Source organism: Pezoporus flaviventris, unplaced genomic scaffold (genome assembly GCF_033815535.1).
Source record: "Pezoporus flaviventris isolate CSIRO_AGI_PZ_B2104156 unplaced genomic scaffold, CSIRO_AGI_Pfla_v1 ptg000002l, whole genome shotgun sequence".
Classification (NCBI taxonomy): domain Eukaryota; kingdom Metazoa; phylum Chordata; class Aves; order Psittaciformes; family Psittacidae; genus Pezoporus; species Pezoporus flaviventris.
In genome coordinates, this window is record NW_026892550.1 from 2,819,373 (window position 1) to 2,837,123 (window position 17,751).

Genomic DNA, 17,751 nt, shown 5'->3' on the forward strand with positions numbered 1-17,751 from the left:
AATGGCAGGAAATTCACACAATTCCTCATTTAGATCCATGCAGGCGCATGGAGTTCAAAAGCAGCATTTTCCACGCCGCAGACGGGCTCTCCACACGCTGGTGTGTGCCTTGGGGGTACCCCACGATGTGTCCGGGGCCTCAATTGTGCTGTTGCATCAGCTGAATCACAGCTGTAAATCTGCACCTGCAGAAGGCAGCCGGAGCCCCCAGCCTCACCCTACAAACCACATCTTAGAGCAGTTTAGAACAGAGAACTTGACCCACTTGATTGTTCTACCTGCCATTGCACTAACCCACTGAAATGCTTTGTTTTCGTCACTGCTTTTCCCCCTAATGAAATGCTGCAGAAGCTGCATCTTTTGCTGGAATAAATCATGTTGAAAATGTGGCTTGTTGAGTCCTGAGGCGTTTCCACCCAGCATCCTGTTATCCCCAAAGGGCCCTTATAGCCAGTTACTGCAGTACTGGCTGTGTTGGACCAGGCTTGAGGCTGAGCAGCCTTTCCCAATCCCCAATAGCAGAGGGGGACTGGATTTTCCTTTATTTGTTGGGAGCTGTTTCTCCAGCCTGGCATTTACAGCTGCAATTACCCCTGCTGCAACAGAGATGAAGCTCCAGCCAGGTCCTGCTTCTTGTCTGTAGACCTCTTTGTTCTACCCCAGTGCTTTGCTCCAGCCCCCCAAAACCAAACACTTTGCTGTAAGAAACCCATCATAGGGGAGACAAGAAAGAGCCAAAACTGTAATGAAGCACAGGGAATTAGGATTAGTGCACTGGATGCAGGCTGAGATAAAGGAGAGGGGCTGTTTTCCCCTGGGATGGGCCATAGGGCAAGTACCGAGATGGGGCAGGGAGGTGGCTGGGCTGGGGTCTGCGGTCATTGTCTTTCATTTCATGAAAAGAATAAATCCCCCATAGAAATTGTGCATCCAAATAACTCAAATACACCAAAATTCATCGATTCCCCACCACCACCCCCCCCCTTGGACCAGCCATGGGCCAAACACTCCTGATTTGGAGCCGCTGCACCTTAGCAAGGTCACCAACAAGCCTTGTTTGTGCTAACAAATCAGTTCAACCGACAGCAGGTTTTACTCCCCTGTCTTCTTCCCAGGACAGCAGCCCCAGACAATGTGGGGATGTCATAAACAGCAGCTGCTCTCCTGCACGTTCCCTCCATGCTTTATATTTGTTGGTGATAAAGCTGCCAGACAATGGGATCCCACCTCTGGAATGTTTTCTCTTAGGAGCAACACCGAGCCCTGAGAACAGTCTGGACACTGGGAAACGGCTCAACTGCACAGAAACAACATCTTTAAAGCCAAACTAAGAATTAAGCCCTGTTTCAGCACACACACCATGCTTTACATTGCAAATATTCCCTTTTCTTTCCATAGAGAAACGCTAAAGGTAAAAGCACTGCAGGGAAACATCTCTAAAGCTGCTGTAATGTGCTGGGGAATCCTCCAAAGCCAAAATACCTGCTTAGAAAACCCAGTGTCACCAGCCCTGCAGCAGCCTGGTGTCATGTGCCCCATGGCCGAGCTTTTAATGGTGACAAAAGCCACCTCTATGTGCACTTTGGTTCTGGCCAAGGGGCCAGAAGATGCTCGAGGTGACAGCAGCAGTGAGAAAAGGAGGATGCAGCCGTTGCTGCAGCCAGGGACATCGGGCTCAGCTCACAACTACACTGTGGGGATGAAGGGAAAATACACTCACAGTGGCAATTCTCATGTTAAGCACATGCACCCCCCCAAAAAGAGGTCTTTATACCCCGTTCTGGAGAGCTCCCAGTTCGGGAGTGATGTGAAACTAAAGGGAAAAGGCGAGCAGGAGGTAAGGAGGGGAGAGGCAGGGGTTGCTGCACCCCATTCCAGGGCCTCAGCTCTGAAAAGATGAGCTTTTAAGCACTGAAATGTGTTTGAAGGCACTAAAAGTACTTTCTCCTGCCAGGAAAGGGTTAAGGAGGGATTCAGCTGAGCCCTTTGTGGCAAGGCTTTCCGGCTAGCAGCCCGCTACGGGCAGGAAACTACTGAAACTGAAATGGGGAGGGGATGCGTTAGAGCAGCACGGGGACATCTGGTACAACACAGACCGAAACCTCACACTGTACAAGGTGCAACATCACCTTTTCCTATTCACCTGCTTGCTCAAACCCTGGGGGACGTTTCATGGTGCCCCCACGTGAGAGTCCTCAGGGATACCCCCCCTTTTGCTCAGGATCCAGCTATGGGGAGATGCTGAGGCTTTGGCAGGACCATGAGAGCAAGCTGCTCTAGTGGAAGGTGTCCCTGCCTGTGGCAGGGGTTGGAACTGGATGAGCTTTAAGGTCCCTTCCAACCCAAACCAGTCTGGGATTCTGTGTGATTCTGTATCTGCACAAACCTCTCCCTGCTGAAGGCATTTCAAAGCCAGATTTTCAGCCACTAAATTTGTTTGAGGTTTCTTGGTTTTGGCTTTAAAGCCTCGTGCCTCTGCCTTTATGGCAACCTACTTTGGTGTTCATCACTTTCCAGGCCTGGAGAATAACACCTTGTGCTAAAGATTCTGTGGAAGAGAACAACTGCACAGCTCAAATTGCATCTTTTCCTTATTTTGAGTGCTTTTTGGTTTCAAAAGGGGAGAAAAAGGCAAAAATTTATCCCTTCCTGCTTTCATTTTTAGCACTAAGCTCCTACATTTGTCATTTTTCAATTGCACGGAGCTAGATATAAAGGAGGGGGAAAGAGGTGACGAAATACGAAGTAATCATAATTAAAAATCAGTGAGTTCTCCTTGGTTTTATTCCTAAAGGGGGTCTGGGGGGATCCCAAGCTGGAGCAGTGCATGGGGCTGCTGCCCTGATGCACACCTGGATGTGGGGCTCAGTGCAGAAGCAGGGACCACGTTGAAGCTCTGGGCGCTGCCACAGATGCTCTTTGGTAGCTGCTGATGAGACGTCTACATCAAGAAGAGGAAGAACCTCTTGAGGTAAAGCCAGCCCTACCACTAAGAGGGGACCCTGCGTGGAGAGGGGAGATGGCACAAAACCCCTCCATCACTGGCTCCACCACCATGGCCCAGCTGTGGCTCCATCTCTGCATCTGCCTCCAGATCCCAGGTAAGAGGGATGCGTTTCTTAAGGGTTAAGGGCATCTAAAATCATGATGGAGCCTCTCTTCCACCCTGCTTTAGCACGTGGGATTTTACACAGCATCTGCATGATGGAGGTTTAAATGTAGGATAGATTACAGGATATTATTACCTATATTACTGCCTATCGTTGCATAATTTTGTACAATGCCCTTAATAACATGCTTTAGCTTCTGGTCAGTGCAGAAGCTGGGGCCTGAAGTGGTCAGGCAGTTGAACTCGATCACTGGAGATCCCTTCCAACTGAAATAGTCTACTCTCTACTCTACCCTACTCTACTCTACTCTACTCTATCCCAAGTGCAATATATAATGGTATAGATACCACCGAATTCATTTTTCCTGCACCCTCTTAGTGCAGATGTGCTGTGGGATGCTCCTGATGGAGAAGTCAAAGCAGCACCTATCTATGCTACCACTGTAACATGAAGACAATAACCATCCCATCAAATTTTCCTCTAAATCTATCCAAGGATTGAATGTTTCCCAAGGGCCAAGCTGGAATGGGTGTTATAAAACCATACTGCCTTCTGCTTATTGCAGACAGGTTGGAGGAGGTTTGAACTGAATTTATAGTCGATGTCACGGCACAGTGATAGAATTGTGCTCTAAGGGACAATTTTTGCCATCAGTTCTCAGGTAGAAAGTATTGGAAGCTTGAAACACAGCTTTAATGTATATATTTGAGTAACAGCTCAAGTTGGTCCCCCAAAATGCTGCCCAACATGGGTCCAAAGCTGCCCAGCTCCCTTGTTGGAGGCTGTCAGGACCGCAGGGTGTTTCTTCACATTGTGTGATGGTCATCCAGCTACAGCATAGCGCAGCTGAGCAGGCAGCAAACAGCCTGAGGCACTTGCATACAGGTAGTAATATCCTATAGATCTATGCAGTGGGGTCCCTGCTGAGAAAGCCCCAATAAATCGGTTTGCTCTGCACATGCAAAGGGAAAAGGGATCATTTTCGAGCTGCTGCAGGCTGGTGTAGCTAAACACATAGAAACAAGCCCATCCCACCCCAACTCCCTGGGGTCTCCTGATGGAATATACATTGGGAAAGGGGACGGGTAGGGTTTAGGGAATGAAGTTGTGGCAGAGGATGAGCTTTTCTGCTCTGGCTCTGCCCCAGCTCACCCCACTAGAGCTTGACCACTGACACAGAGCTGAGCTGAGCCTTTGCCAGGATCCCTTCTCATCCATGTGTTTGCCAGAGCAAAGTTCACCAGGATTCCACTCCAAAACCTGAAGATTATGTATTTTATTAATAAGGAGACATTTATATTGTCACAGCACCAAAGGGTGCGGTGAAATGCTGCAACTGCATCAATGCTGCCTTGAATTTGGCATTGGAATATTAGGGCTGAAGCCTGCTCGTCTGTGAGGTGCACCAACAGCGATGGGGTCATTGGTGTGGGGACAGAGGAAGGCTCTGGACCTGTGTCAGTCACCAGAGCCCTCTTCTTTGCCTGTCCCCATGGGGGACATCAGGCCCATGGGCTTCAAACACAGGTCATACAAACCTGGATTTGAAGGCTGCATGAGGCTGTTTGCAACAACTACTGGAAGCAGTTTGGGGATTTTGAAGGAATAGGGACATTTTAAGGTAAAACAAGGCCCCAAAATGTATTTTATTGAGCTTTTTGCACAGCTTCAAAACACGTCTGGGAAACAGGCGGGGGAAGCGGGAGCACCCTTATCTTCAGAGGGCTGTTTTTCACCTGGTCTCTGAGTTATCTGCAGCTTTGTAGGCCTGTTTGCTTAACAGAAAGGATCACAAGCCGCTGTTATCCTTGGCACAAGGACGCATCCTGGCTCTCACACAGGCGCAGCTCCCATCTGCCTGTGCCAAACACGGCTCAGATAATAGCAAAGGAGCTTCAAAACTCAAACAGGGCGATGCGGTGCCAAAGCCAAGCTTTCAACCCCACCGCCACCCCTCATTCCCCCTCCCTTCCTCTCCAGCTCCTGAAATTCATATGAAACTAATGTAATTTGAAAATTAATAACAAATCGGCTCATTTTGAGGTGTTTTGCATGATTTGGGGTCTTTTTCTGCACCTGCGGTGAAGTTTACCGGGGTTGCATCTGTTAGAACCAAAATGTGGCAAATAAGTTAACAGGCTCAAACAAAATCTGTTGAAAGAGAGGTGAATCCTCTCTGAAAAATGGAAAAGGAGGGGAGAGGGGCATCCATAGGAGTAGGTGGGGATGCTCTGCCCTGTACATACAGTCCTGAGGACACCCTAAAATCACCCCTCCATCCCCATGCACGGCATTAGCCTCCCCCCTAGATGAGTGTTTAGAGGGTATAGTCTGTTTAAATACATGTATACTACCTAACTACAGATACACTACCTATTTAGGTATAGATATACTTACCTGTCTAACTACAGATATACTATTTAGATAGATATTTAAGTACATGTATGCTACCTGTCTAACTACAGATATATTATGTGTTTAAGTACATTATATATTAACTACAGATATACTACCTATTTAAGTATAGGTATACTACCTATTTAAGTAAAGGTATACTACATGTTTAACTAGGCTTGACCAAAAAAACAGCTGGAGAACCCAAAAAGTCCTCTGAAAGAATATGGGAGCATCCTGATAAAGGTGCTTCTGTTTCTCAGTCGTGTGATCCCCTGGTCTGTAACTACCTGGTCCGTTTAATCCCACAAAGAACATCTGTCCTTAGCATGGAAGAAAAATAATGAGAAGCAAATAAGAACTCCTCATTCCTGTCCCTTTTTCTTTTAGGTTTCTGTGCAAACCTCCTTTTAACCCAGACTCCAAAGCACATTACAGCCCAAGCTGGCAATGAAACACAACTGCTGTGTGAGCTGCGGAGGGAGCACGCCGGGGTGTACTGGTACCGCTGGAGCCAGGAGAGGCAAAACTTTGAGTTCTTGATGTTTTCCAGCCCCATGGGCAAAGTCACCTATGGCAGAGACATGAGCCAGGAGAAGTTCAGTGCCCATGGAACAAGTTCCCTCACCTCCTACAGCCTGCGCATCAGCCGCCTCCATGCCTCGGACAATGGGATCTATTACTGCTCCATCTCCCAGTCCTCCCAGCTCATCCTGGGCACTGGGACACGGCTCAGTGTGGGTAAGCATCACCCCTGGGGGTCCGAAATGTACCAATGTGATGAGCAAGGGCAAGGGGTGATGCGTGGCAGTGGACCCTTCCCGATCTTGAAGTGCAAGAGTGGGGCTCTGGGGTTTGAGGAGACCTGTGAGACTGGATAAGGCAGAAAACACATATAATAATAGCTACATTTTAGGTCAGCTGCATGTAATAGTCCTTTTGCCTCCAGCAGTTGCTCTGCTGTGGTCATGCCTTGAGCACTGTGTTCGTCCTAGTGTTTTAGGATTCCCATGGGAAGACCCTCATCCCCTGATACCCTGTGCTTTCCTCATCTCCTGTGGTACTTCGGGTGAGAGGTTTGATGTGTGCCCTGTTTCTTCCCCACCCATCCATGTGAAAGAGCAGCATTAAGGCCTGAGGACATCATCCCTCACATCTCCGGGTGGCTCAGGCTGCAGGTTTCGAACCTGTTCTTCACAAAGAACATTGAAATGGGATTTATTCCTCAAAGCCACTGTTACTGGGGAGCTCTGACCGTAAATCAGAGCTCTCTATGGGTGGCATGGGGGGGTAATGATGCTTTACAGACCCTGGGTCAGGATGCAGCTCTTTTCAGCCCATTTTCCCCTTGACCACAGAGCAGGAGGATAAAATGTATCAAAACTAACGTGTTTGAAGCAGGATTCAGCCCTTTCTTTGTAGGCTTTTAGGTAGGAAAATCACTTATTTAACCCAGATGCAGCCCGAGAGTCCCAGACTTTCTGGGTTGTTTTTGTTGCAAACGCACCCTGCACCTCGAGCTGGCTGAGAAACCCCTTCTGGACCCTTGCTGGATCAAAGAAAAGCCGTTTGCAGATAAAGGAGAACTGGTTTTCATCAGCCGAGCCCATATCTGTGCAAAGCAGGGCACGAAAAACAGGGTTGAAACTCAGCACCATCAAGGACGCTCTAATTAGAACCCAAACAGCAGCAGGTGCTCTGGGAGGATCAGGCTTTGCTTTTCCTCCTTTGAGTCCTCTTGATAAAACGGGTTGTTTGTAAGTTCCTTTTGTTGAAGTCTGTTATAACGTAAGGGAAAAGTTGTCCAGATAAATCCCAGGCACCCAATGCCTCATCTTTCTATGTAAAAGAGCAGTGATTTCCATAGGAATGTCAGCCCTAAACCAGAAAATCCGGTTTGAATCACTGCAGATTGTGCAGTTTGAGCAGTCAGGTTTAATGCCATTTTAATTTCATTTTATTGGGGTATTTTAATGTAGTATTCCTGGGTGCTTTCCTGCCCACCTTTACAAAGAGGTGAATGTGCCCCATTGCAGTTCAGATGCACCGTAAGAAATCCTGCCCTCGTTTTACCAGGAAAGAAACAAACAATCCAATTTGGAGCCAAGATTAGAGGGATCTGGATAAGAAAAGACCCAGGGATCCCTCAAACCCCCCCCCAGTGCTGCTGAAATCTGCTGCCCAGGGGTTTGTGCAGCGCTGAAGAGGTGATGCCTGGCAGTAAAGGGAGCTCGGTGTAAGCTTCTCCTCTCCCTCAGCCTCCTGCCCCTCATTGCCCTGTACATCATTTCATTGATGCTTTTACAGGTTCTTGGTAACTTCTGTGGCCACTGAGAGGTTCAGGTCGAGCTCCTGGCCCCTCCAGCCCTTTGCAGGGGTCGATGGATGGGGCTAGGTTGAAAAGCCCAGACCTGCAGCCCCTCTGACCTGCTCCCCACCGCACTCAGTGCCGCACTGACCGTCCTCTTCTCCTCCTTACCCACCAGTTGATGCCTTTCCTCTGCCTTCAAAGACCACTCAGGCCCCACTCTCCACAAAGCCCCTGCAGTGCGTGACCAAAAGCAAAGCTCCCATCAGGAAAGGTATGAATGACGCTGGGTCTGCTCAGTGCAAAAGGGGTGTGCTGAGCTCCTGAGGTCCCCAGGGTTCAGAGGCAGTTTGTCCTGGGGGGGGGAGCAATCACAATGTTACCCTGTAGGGATGGGCACCTGGATCTGTGTAAACCCATCACTCCGGATGGAGCTGACCTCTGCCTTTAGGAGTGCTCCCCTGGGATGTACACGGGTTTCGGGGCCTGAATGTGTTTCAGTTTAGGCACCGTGACTCAACTCATTGAGTTCCCTGCAATGCCCTCGGGTGTAATGCATCCTCCAAGGGATACCCCAAGGTGATGGTCACGTTCCCAACCCTTCCTCTGAGGACCTGCCTTGTTTTCCTCCCTTTCCCACCTCATGCTCCATCCCTCAGAGCTGATGGTGCTGAGTCCTCTCCTTCCCTCCAGGTGCCTGCAGCCCCCTGGTCTGGGTCCCGCTGGCCTCCACTGTCCTGGTCCTCCTGCTGAGCCTGGTCCCCATTGCCCATCGCTTCCACTGTAAGCATCCTGCCGGGGGACCACAAGGGGTGTCAGGGCCTGGGGCAGCCCAGGAGCAGGATGGGGAGCTGGGAGCGGGTCCTGGAGCTGACTGACACCATCTCTCCCCAGGTATGAAGCGGAGGCTGTGGCTTCGCATCCACAGGCAGTAAATCCCACTGGCTCCTCGGGCAGACAGGGAGAAGCTACGGACCCCCCTGCCTGGACATGACCCAGGAAGGATGTTACAGGAGACAGACATAAGCTTGTGCTGCCAGACAGACATTTATTCCCTGTGACAGACCATGACTTTAACAGGTTTCCTTACCACAACAGCTGGCAAAGGGACCAGGCTGAGCACTTCTCCAAGGTTGCTGAGCAGGGCAAACACCATGGCTGGCTCTGCACTGGGAGTACCGGGGCTGGTGTACCAAAGAGGTTCAGGTGGGCTGGAAAGGTGCTGTGAGCTCCTTGTCTCTCCTCTATGTTCATCTATAGGACAGCATGAAGGTGCTTTTGCTTTGCTCCTGCTAATGCTGGTTGATAGAACTTTGGTAATGAACGCTTTGAGAGCAACAGGTAGATGGAGGGGCAGTTCTCTGCACAGCTTGTAAAGGCCCTGTACAGACATGTTTGTTAGCAACAGGGAATACATCTCTTAGCCATTTTGCTTTATAAGCCGGTGTCTTGTGCCCTTGCTCAGTGGGAACATGGATGCAGAGCAGGCAAGAAACCATGGCCTCTGCCCAAGCAAGAGTTAAAGCAGAGCGAAAGCTCCGGGGGAAGCAGGTCTGGGAGGGAGTCTTGTCCCATGGGAGACTGCAAACAGGCAGGAGTGGGAGATGAGAGCCAGACAAAGCCATGTGTGCAAGGACAAGCACCTGGCACAGCCTGAAGGCCAACAGAACCTCTGGGAACAAACAGAGGGAGCTGGGGCTGGCCCTGAGCCCAGCAACTTGGCACAGAAGCGTGGATTGCTCCGAATGATGCCTGTGTGTGCGGAGCCCTGAGCAATACCCATGTGTGCTGAATCCTGATTGTGCTGAGCTCCAAGCAGTACCCATGTGTGCTGAGCCCCAAGTGATACCCATGTGTGCTGAGCCCTGAGTGATACCCATGTGTGCTGATCCCTGAGTGATACCCATGTGTGCTGAGCCCCAAGTGATACCCATGTGTGCTGAGCCCTGAGTGATACCCATGTGTGCTGATCCCTGAGTGATACCCATGTGTGCTGAGCCCCAAGTGATACCCATGTGTGCTGAGCCCCAAGTGATACCCGCGTGTGCTGAGCCCTGAGTGATACCCATGTGTGCTGAGCCCCGAGTGATACCCATGTGTGCTGATCCCTGAGTGATACCCATGTGTGCTGAGCCCCGAGTGATACCCATGTGTGCTGATCCCTGAGTGATACCCATGTGTGCTGAGCCCTGAGTGATACCCATGTGTGCTGAGCCCCGAGTGATACCCATGTGTGCTGATCCCTGAGTGATACCCATGTGTGCTGAGCCCCAAGTGATACCCCTGTGTGCTGATCCCTGAGTGATACCTGTGTGTGCTGAGCCCTGAGTGATACCCGTGTGTGCTGAGCCCTGAGTGATACCCCTGTGTGCTGAGCCCTGAGTGATACCCATGTGTGCTGAGCCCTGAGTGATACCCATGTGTGCTGATCCCCGAGTGATACCCATGTGTGCTGAGCCCTGAGTGATACCCGTGTGTGCTGAGCCCTGAGTGATACCCATGTGTGCTGAGCCCCGAGTGATACCCGTGCGTGCTGAGCCCTGAGTGATACCCATATGTGCTGAGCCCCGAGTGATACCCATGTGTGCTGAGCCCCGAGTGATACCCATGTGTGCTGAGCCCCGAGTGATACCCATGTGTGCTGATCCCCAAGTGATACCCATGTGTGCTGAGCCCTGAGTGATACCCATGTGTGCTGATCCCCAAGTGATACCCATGTGTGCTGAGCCCTGAGTGATACCCGTGTGTGCTGAGCCCCGAGTGATACCCATGTGTGCTGACCCCGAGTGATACCCATGTGTGCTGAGCCCTGAGTGATACCCATGTGTGCTGAGCCCCGAGTGATACCCATGTGTGCTGAGCCCCGAGTGATGCCTGTGTGTGCTGATCCCCGAGTGATACCCATGTGTGCTGAGCCCTGAGTGATACCCGTGTGTGCTGACCCCGAGTGATACCCATGTGTGCTGAGCCCTGAGTGATACCCATGTGTGCTGAGCCCCGAGTGATACCCATGTGTGCTGAGCCCCGAGTGATGCCTGTGTGTGCTGAGCCCTGAGTGATACCCATGTGTGCTGAGCCCCAAGTGATACCCATGTGTGCTGAGCCCTGAGTGATACCCGTGTGTGCTGAGCCCCGAGTGATACCCATGTGTGCTGAGCCCTGAGTGATACCCATGTGTGCTGAGCCCTGAGTGATACCCATGTGTGCTGAGCCCCAAGTGATACCCGTGTGTGCTGAGCCCTGAGTGATACCCGTGTGTGCTGAGCCCCGAGTGATACCCATGTGTGCTGAGCCCTGAGTGATACCCATGTGTGCTGACCCTGAGTGATACCCATGTGTGCTGAGCCCCGAGTGATACCCATGTGTGCTGAGCCCCAAGTGATACCCATGTGTGCTGAGCCCTGAGTGATACCCATGTGTGCTGAGCCCTGAGTGATACCCATGTGTGCTGAGCCCCGAGTGATACCCATGTGTGCTGAGCCCCGAGTGATACCCATGTGTGCTGATCCCTGAGTGATGCCTGTGTGTGCTGAGCCCCGAGTGATACCCATGTGTGCTGAGCCCTGAGTGATACCCATGTGTGCTGAGCCCTGAGTGATACCCATGTGTGCTGAGCCCCGAGTGATACCCATGTGTGCTGAGCCCCGAGTGATACCCATGTGTGCTGATCCCTGAGTGATGCCTGTGTGTGCTGAGCCCCGAGTGATACCCATGTGTGCTGATCCCTGAGTGATACCCGTGTGTGCTGAGCCCTGAGTGATACCCATGTGTGCTGAGCCCCGAGTGATACCTCTGTGTGCTGAGCCCTGAGTGATGCCCATGGATGCTCAGCCCTGAGTGCTGCCAGAAGCAGGGTAGGTCCCCCCAGGGATGTTAGCAAGGCTCAGCCACTGCTCAGGTCTGCAAGACTTACATGTGGCTGGAAGTCCAGCATGGTGCTGAGCGCAGGGAGGGAACACTTGCTCCCAGATGCAAACACACCTCTGCTCGGCCACAGGCACCAGCACAAGGCTGCGTCGGCTACAGCGAGTGCAAGGGGAAGGTGGCGCAGTGTGGGTGGGAAAGCCAGCAGCTTCCCTTTACTGCTGGGCCCTCCTGTCCTGCACACTGCACGTGTCCTTAGAGCTGCCCACAGGACAAGGGCTGATGTGGCTCCACAGACCCCAGGGCCAGGGCAAACACTGGCATGGGAAGAGCTTGTGTGGGTGTAAAGCATGACAGTGGCACTGCAGCATCCCTCCGGCCTCCCTCCCTCCCCTCCCAGCTGCTGGGAAAGGCTGCTCTCCATGTTAATACAGGTTTCTCTGGAGGGCTTGGTCTCAAGCCCAGCTCCTCGGATGGATGTTTCCCCCAGGTGATGCAGTGATAAAGCTATCAATGGACCACACCGAGCCAGCTTCCCCAGCCTGGAATGCTCACCAGGCTCTCGGGCCACTCCAGACCCCATCCCACCAGAGATGCTGCAGTGGGGGTCCTGTAGAATCTCCTCTCTGACACACCATACCAGCAGCACATTTTAGCCTCTGTGAAAGCTCAAATGAACCAAACCCACCATTGTTCTACCCTGCAAGTGCTCAGGGCACAAAGCTTCACCCCAGGAGCAGAGGATTGTTATGATGTTTGTTTTGTACAGGACAGATACGAGGAAACCCCTTTCGAACTCCCCATGGGCACAGGTTTGTTCTTTCAAACCCAGGGTTTTCCCTCTGCCTGCAGCTGCTTTTGAGATCCCAGCTCTATTTGCCATGCTTGAGGCATCCTGACCTTAATGTCCATACCTGCTTCACCTCTCGGCCAGCACAGGAGATGCTCTCCTATGGCCAAGCAGCCAGGGCAGCAAAAGGCAGGCTGTACCAGTCCAGTCCCCCTCTCCCACGGGAAGATGAGCAGCCTTAGGGATAACCCTGCCTGGTTCGCTCCTTCTCCCTCCATCCCCATGCTCAGCCCATCCTCACAGTGTCCAGCCCTCACCAAACCCCCCCAGGACAGCACCACCTTGCCTTGATAGCCTTCAGCCACCCAACTCCAGTAACACCCATTCAAAGGATGGGGATTTACCCCTCAGCTCTCTGGATAACTCTAACAGGCAGGAAGAGTTTGTTCAGCGTCCAAATTCTCCAATTTGACTTTGTTGTTCCTTTGAAATTTGAAAGGAAAAACCCTAAAAACCCCAAATTCCACATCATCTGTGTGCAGTCAAAACAGGAGAGGTCAGGAACGTCCCCAGTCCTGTTGATACGCAGGTTTGGCACTTTACCAATGGAAATGATGAAATAAATTGCTCTAATTCCTATACCCCTCAGTAGGGTGTTTTAACATTAAACCTTGGAGAGATTTTAGCAGCAATTTCACAGCCATGGGAGCCAGGGGAAAAAAATCACCTCCATTTCATAGACTTTTCCCAGAGCACACATAAGAAACAGAAATGCTAATAAAAATATGCTTTTATGTCTGAGAAAATGACCTGGTCCCTTGATACCTGCAGCTTCTTTGGTTTTCTTTCCTACCTTGTCATTGTGCTGAGAGCACGGTGGTGACACCAGCCAAAAGTCAGGGATGCTGAGTTATGGCGCATGGGGGAAAAGGGGTGATTCCATCATGGAAGCTAATGGGAATATATTTCTGTGCATCTCTGCTAATGGCTTGGTGCCTGCATCCATGGATGGAGAGATGCAGGTAACAGAACTGCCCATCCCAATGCTACCCAGCCACAGTGCCCTGACAAATGAGAGGCCCTGATTTATTCCTCCTTTCCTTCTGAGGATGGAGCAGCCATCTGCTGTCCCCCACTGTCCTCCTGCTCCCCGCAGCAGGGAACATCCATACCTAGAAAGGAAAACACTGGGATTTTATCCATGGCCCCAAACCCTCACACCAGCATAAATGATTGCTGTCATCTTACATGACAGAAGGAGACAGCCCAAAGACCAGACAAAGACAAAAGGGCTTTGAATAGAACAAGGAGTTTTTCCCAGATCCTAAGCACAAAACGTTACCTGTGTTGTACCCATCCCTGTGAACCACTGGGCAAGGAGTTGTAAAAGAGGGCAAAATTACACACTGCAATGATCTGTTGTTATTATTGCTTTATTATCTTAATGGTTTATAGTCTATATAGATATATATTCTATGTATATTCTATACTCTATCTAGAACATATTTGACATATATACGTCTATATATTACATAGACATATATACAATATATATAATATATATGTCTATATATTATATAGACTTATAATCTGTACATCTTCATATATATACACATATTCTATAGTTTCTATATTCTATGTATTCTGTATTTAAAAAATACTGCCATTACTCTTTCAGCAACAGTGCATGCATACCATGAAAGCATTAAGCTATTCAAAAGACAGAGAGCAGAGCAGGAATAGAGGTATTTCAGGCACTGCAGTAAGTAGTCTTAATGTAGAACTTGTGCACACAGATCTTGAAACCCTGTCATCCTTACCAGAATGTGTCAGTTGCTGATCTAATATTGGCTGTGCTCCATTTCTCTTTATTCTTTTAAGCTGCCCAGTCATTTTTATGTGGCTATTCCTTGTATTATTATATACCTACTTCTTTGCATTTATAAGATACGGAAGTAAATCAAATCAGGTTCAGCTGAAAGCATTCAATTGAAAACAAGATAGTGACACACAAAAGGAGAAGTTGGATCTGATTTTAAAGCTCCTAAATATATAAAGAGTCATTTTGCAGGGTCATAAACACAGCCGAGTTGGGTTGCACTGATGGAGAAAGGGTGAATAACATCTCTATTAAGTGATGGAACTTGAAAGCTGTGCAAAGGGAAAGGAGATACACATCATAGAATCATAGAATCGTGGAATCCCAGGTTGGAAGGGACCTCAAGGATCATCTGGTCCAACCTTTCCAGGCAAAGCATGGCCAAGGTCAGGTGTCCCAGCACCCTGTGCAGCCAAATCTTAAGTGCTGGGGAGTCACTTCCCTGGGGACATTATCCCAATGGCTGATCATTCTCACTGTGAATAATTTTCCTCTTGTGTCCAGTCAGAATCTCCCTGGGAATAACTTGTGCTCATCACCTCTCATCTTTTCCATGTGACTCCTTATAAAAAGGGAGTCTCCATCTTCTTTGCAGCCACCCTTTAAATCCCGGAACATGGTGACAAGGTCTCCCCTGAGCAGCCTTTTCTCCAGGCTGGAAGTCCCATCTCTCTCAGCCTTTCACACAGCTTCCCAGTCCTTGGATCGTCTTTGTGGCCCTTCTCTGGACCCTCTCCAGCCTGTCCACATCCTTTTTGTACAGTGGGGACCAAAACTGAGCACAGTATTCCAGCTGTGGCCTGATGAGCACTGAGTACAGCAGGATAATCACATCTTTATCCCTGCTGGTGATGCCCTTGTTGATGTTCCCCAGCATCCCATTGGATTTCTCTGCCACAGCCACAGTGTTCATTCTTGCTGAGCTGGTGCCCACCAGGATCCCCAGGTCCCTTTCCACAGAGCTGCTCCCAGGGCAGATCCCAGCCTTTGCTGCGCTCTGGGATTGGGTTTACTCAGGTGCAAGATGTGCACTTGTCCTTGTTGAACTCCATTGGCTCTTGGTACCCCACTCTTCCTGCCTATGTCCATGAGTGCCGTTTAAATTCCTTCTGATTAATCCTGGGTCAGAACAGCTCCGTGCACAACAGCTGCTTATTGAATACATCCTCCTGGTAGGAAAAATGGATTCCCAGCAGGACATCCAGCCCAGACCTGTTAGATGGGAGCTCTAAATGTGGTTCTGCCACCAGATACGTCCGACAAGCTGCAAAAAAAGCCCAATTCTCACTTGCTTCTCCTGAATCCCTTTAGCACATGAGACAGCCCTACACACGAGCAGGGGCACGGGCAAGGCTCTTCCCCATCTATCAGAAGCATCCGACACGCAAAAGCCCTCCTATACTCTCAGCACACAGCAGCTCATGGTGGTACTCTGCTGTTTGGGCTACCAAGCAGTTAACAGGAGCCTTGAATATAGAAACGTTGCATCATATAGATTGAGAGCTGGTTAGAGCAACTGGTTTTCTAACTATGTATTATTATTATTATCACTTATAAATTATATGTGATGTTATGCATTATACGTTATATATTACAGTTGAATATAGTATATATATTAAAATAGTTATATATTATGTTACATGTAAGCATATATATGTTTACAATAAATATATAAATGTTTATGTATAGTAATATATAATATATAAAAATATAAAATATATTGTGATATAATTGCATATTATGTAGTTATCATTATAATTATATTATTAGACTATTCAATTATATTATACAATTATATAAGTAAATATGTTAATTTATTGTCATTAATACTACATTGATTTTATTATTATTGCATTAATTTTATATTACTCTGTTTTACAACTATGATTACAATATTGCAATGTTAATATATAAAAATTTATATTATAGGTATATGTATTCTAAATAAATGTGTTAGATTTAAATATATATATTTAAATGTATTATAAATGACCATATCATTTATTATTTCATATATTGTGTTATGTATTATACAATATATATAACTATATATATATGTGTTACTCTCTATGTACTATACATATATGTTGACAGTTACATGGATTGACATGGATTGACAGTTACCTATAGAAAAACCCCATTGGCAGCGCAAGTACTTCTTGCCCATGTATCCCTTATTGCATTTCATTCACTAGATCAGAAACAGCAACAGATTCAATTTGTGCTCTGCATAAACCAGACACTGTCTCTTCCAAATTATCATTCATTTTATTCAATATTATTTCTGGTTATTGAATTAAATGTTATTTGCTGGAGCAAAAGCTATTTGTGCCTATCAGTGTGTGTACACTGTGTGCGCTCAGCGCTGCAGCTCCTGTGGAAGTACATACAGACATTGGTTATTCCAGCATTCATTTACCTGGAGCATGCATCAGAGCAAGTTACACATCTGTTTGTGCAAAGCATTTTGCTTCTCTGCCACCTTGCTATGGGAAAGCTTACCTGGAGTTTATACACCAGGGCTCCTTTTCCATGAAACAAAGCTCTCCCCATGCCTTAAATGTTTGCAGTAGGAGGTTTAATATTCCTCCTGCTAAGACTCAGCTTCTCATCTAGGCTTTAAGATAAACAAGTGTATGAAGGGGACTGCATCACTTTCAGGCAGCTGAGCATCACTATTGCTATTTGCACTTTCTGATCTGGTTAATAAAGTAAAACCAGTTGTGAAACACCCCAAAAATATCCCAACGATGGCATCAGCACAGAGCTCTTTGCCAAGGACATCGTGTCCGTGTGCTGTTGCAATGGGGCTCTCACACAAACAACTTCAGCCCATTTAACATGAAAACCCCAAAAGCCCTAAGACAAGTCACTCACAGAAAGCAGCTGGAAGTCAATAGGAGAAGGAAACCTACTTCAAAGCCCTCTCCATTCTCTCCACAAAGCTCCTTGGAGGGGTTGGGAGCCTTTAGGCTGATGCAGGGACCCATAAGCTTGTCTCCTCCTACACTATTGGCTGGTTTTGCGTTGGGCAGTAACGAAAAGCTAAATTTCATCTTACCCAAACCAGACTGAGCCTCTGCATGATGCAGCAGAAAACCCAATCCTGCAGAAACCTCGGGTGTCTGCAGGCAAGGTTTTACAACATTGACTTCTTCCAGGGAATGCCAAAAAAATTGCCTGATGATGCACCCGAAACAATTGCCAAAGGATGCACCCAAAGCAAAGCACTGAGCCCACAAGCTGGTGCCAACCACCAGCACTCTGCCTGCTGCAGTCAGCCCCGTGTCCCATCCCACCCCACACCTTCCTCCACGCTACAAGCACAATGGAGCAAGCCTTACCCTGCCTAAGGTGCAAGCCACATTGGTTTTCCTGCTCTTCTTCTCTGCTAGTTGTTAAAACA

General features: G+C 48.7%; 1 protein-coding gene across 1 annotated transcript; it reads left to right on the forward strand.

Annotated features, from left to right (window-relative positions):
- Nucleotides 1–1,159: 1,159 nt before the first annotated feature.
- On the forward strand, nucleotides 1,160–8,924 carry CD8B (CD8 subunit beta). The gene is made up of 6 exons (XM_061464703.1): nucleotides 1,160–1,837; nucleotides 2,795–3,101; nucleotides 5,895–6,245; nucleotides 7,991–8,086; nucleotides 8,506–8,595; nucleotides 8,707–8,924. The coding sequence occupies exons 2-6, from the start codon at nucleotides 2,933–2,935 to the stop codon at nucleotides 8,745–8,747; spliced, it is 747 nt and encodes a 248-aa protein (XP_061320687.1). The 5' UTR covers nucleotides 1,160–1,837; nucleotides 2,795–2,932; the 3' UTR covers nucleotides 8,748–8,924.
- The last annotated feature ends 8,827 nt before the right edge of the window (nucleotides 8,925–17,751 follow it).

What these genes read in the sequence shown, in the direction of transcription:
- CD8B (XM_061464703.1), top strand. Translation starts at nt 2,933, where the DNA reads ATGAGACGTCTACATCAAGAAGAGGAAGAACCTCTTGAGGTAAAGCCA. An exon ending in CATCTGCCTCCAGATCCCAG is followed by an intron (nt 3,102 to 5,894) that starts GTAAGAGGGATG and finishes TTTTTCTTTTAG; the next exon opens with GTTTCTGTGCAAACCTCCTT. An exon ending in TGGGACACGGCTCAGTGTGG is followed by an intron (nt 6,246 to 7,990) that starts GTAAGCATCACC and finishes CTTACCCACCAG; the next exon opens with TTGATGCCTTTCCTCTGCCT.